The sequence below is a fragment of the Trichinella spiralis genome (genome assembly GCF_000181795.1).
Source record: "Trichinella spiralis strain ISS 195 chromosome Unknown Scfld2371, whole genome shotgun sequence".
Classification (NCBI taxonomy): Eukaryota; Metazoa; Nematoda; class Enoplea; order Trichinellida; family Trichinellidae; genus Trichinella; species Trichinella spiralis.
In genome coordinates this window covers 14,415-16,406 of record NW_003529310.1, presented here as the reverse complement: position 1 = coordinate 16,406, position 1,992 = coordinate 14,415, and the positions used below count along the sequence as shown (strand labels likewise).

The window sequence follows — 1,992 nt, the reverse complement described above, 5'->3', positions numbered from 1 at the left end:
TTAGCTAAATTTAAAATTAAAATAAAATTATAATTAACTATGAGCAGAGAAAAATTGAATACATTCAGTTGTTAGACAAGCTTGCTTGTGTATAAATACACACGTATCTAAAAATTTGAAATAAATTTTTTCAAAAAAAGTAATATTTCCATAAATTCAAATAAGTGAACAAATGAATCAAATTTTGCATGTGCAAAACAGCAACGTGCATTTATAACGTTTGTGATAATTTTTGAAACTTTCAATTTTGAAATTTATTATTTTTCATCAATTTCAATCAAGTATCAATTTCAAATAAATATTAAGCGAAAATTTCTGTTTCTTGATCAACCGCATGAACGACTTTGATGATTAAATTCTTCAATGTAAATGTTATGCACTATCAAATCGACAATTTTCAATAAGAAGCATCTAATTTTAGCAAACGATAAGGTCAAAACGGAACACATCCAAATTAAATTAACTTAAACAGAAAGCTTCGGTTAATAATTAAACTACCTTTCCATATTTCTACAATAAACAAACTAATCTTGACTGTACATGATTTTAATAAACAAGAAGAAATTTCCCTTCATCATCACATTTGCGACAACTATTATGAAACCACTACTTATAATAATAATATGAAATTCATCTATTATTCAAAAAACATAGAAATTAAAAATATATAAATAATAATAGAATATATTCTGACAGTTATTATTAAAAAATTGAATTTCACATTGCATTATGCTTTTTGGATAATGATTCTTTTTATATTACGTGATTTTTAATTGAAACAAAGCAAAATTTTTTTTGCATCATAAACGCATGCTTCATTAGTTTGAAAATATATACTAATGGATGGAACAGCTGCAAAAATATTTTAAAATTTTACTTCATATTTTTAATATTGTAATTTATATTTTAATTTACATTTCATAATTTGGTTTCATAACATCATATGATCATATTGACACAAACAAACAACGTTGCATATTGAAATCGCACTTAAGAACTTAAATGTCGATACTGTTTGATGACAACGTTAAAACACCAAAAACTTTAAAGAGTAAAACAGATTTATATCTAATAAATAAACCCACAGCAAATAAATTAAATTAAAATTTTATGAAATACATTTATTCCTATTTTTCACTTAAAAAATTGAATAGTTTTAAATTGTAAGTTATTCCAATTCAAAAAATATTTTATTTAGTGTTTAAATTAAGCAAGTGTATTTAATATTCAAATTTTTGCTCTTGACTTAAGGATTACTGTATAATTAAATGTCCACTTTGAATTTATTGCAAAAGGCATCTTTGCAAACGTTTCAAACTCTACATTTAAAAGTAATTTCACACTTATAGCGTCATTTCAGCATAACTAAACTGCCATATAATTAAAATAAATTCTGTTCGAGCTATAAAAGTGCATTTTTCATTTTACCTAAAAATTGTTAGCTTGAACATCCGCACTATTTCATAAGTTTAAATTATAATAATTTTAAACTGAAAAAATGCCCTTTGCAAATTAATTAAAAATATTTCTGAATGCATTTTTCAAGTAATTACGGATGTTTTGCTTAGTTAAATTTTGTTTTTTTTGTCAGTTATAGCGCTTCATTAATATCTGCACAAAGCAAAACAAGGTGATAAGTTGTCAGACTCATCTTCACACTTTCTCATGCCTAAGCACGCAGTCAAACTCAATATTCATTATGAAATGAAGTTCATATTGATTTTCTTAATTGCATGTATGTTTATGCAAAATGCGAATTAATTTCCCAATTTTATATTACGTTAATTATATTAAGAATGTGCTATTCTGGTTACATTTAAATGTAATTTCGAAAAAAACTTTAAATAAATGATTTCTAAATAATAAATGCATTAACTGATAATGCATACATCAGAAAATTAAATGATGTTACAGTGAAATGCAAAGCTATTTAGTTAGTTTATGAAATATAAAACGAGTGAAAGCAAATTAGTCTTTAACGTAAATAAGAAA

At 23.9% G+C, this 1,992-nt stretch overlaps 1 protein-coding gene across 1 annotated transcript; it reads right to left on the bottom strand.

Moving 5' to 3' along the window:
• Window positions 1–33: 33 nt before the first annotated feature.
• Window positions 34–852, bottom strand: Tsp_12932a (5-hydroxytryptamine receptor 2C; the record flags this gene model as incomplete). Its single annotated transcript, XM_003368506.1, has 2 exons — window positions 34–107; window positions 838–852. Coding segments are annotated over 2 exons (89 nt in total), but the record flags the coding sequence as incomplete, so codon positions are not given.
• Between the last annotated feature and the right edge of the window lie 1,140 nt (window positions 853–1,992).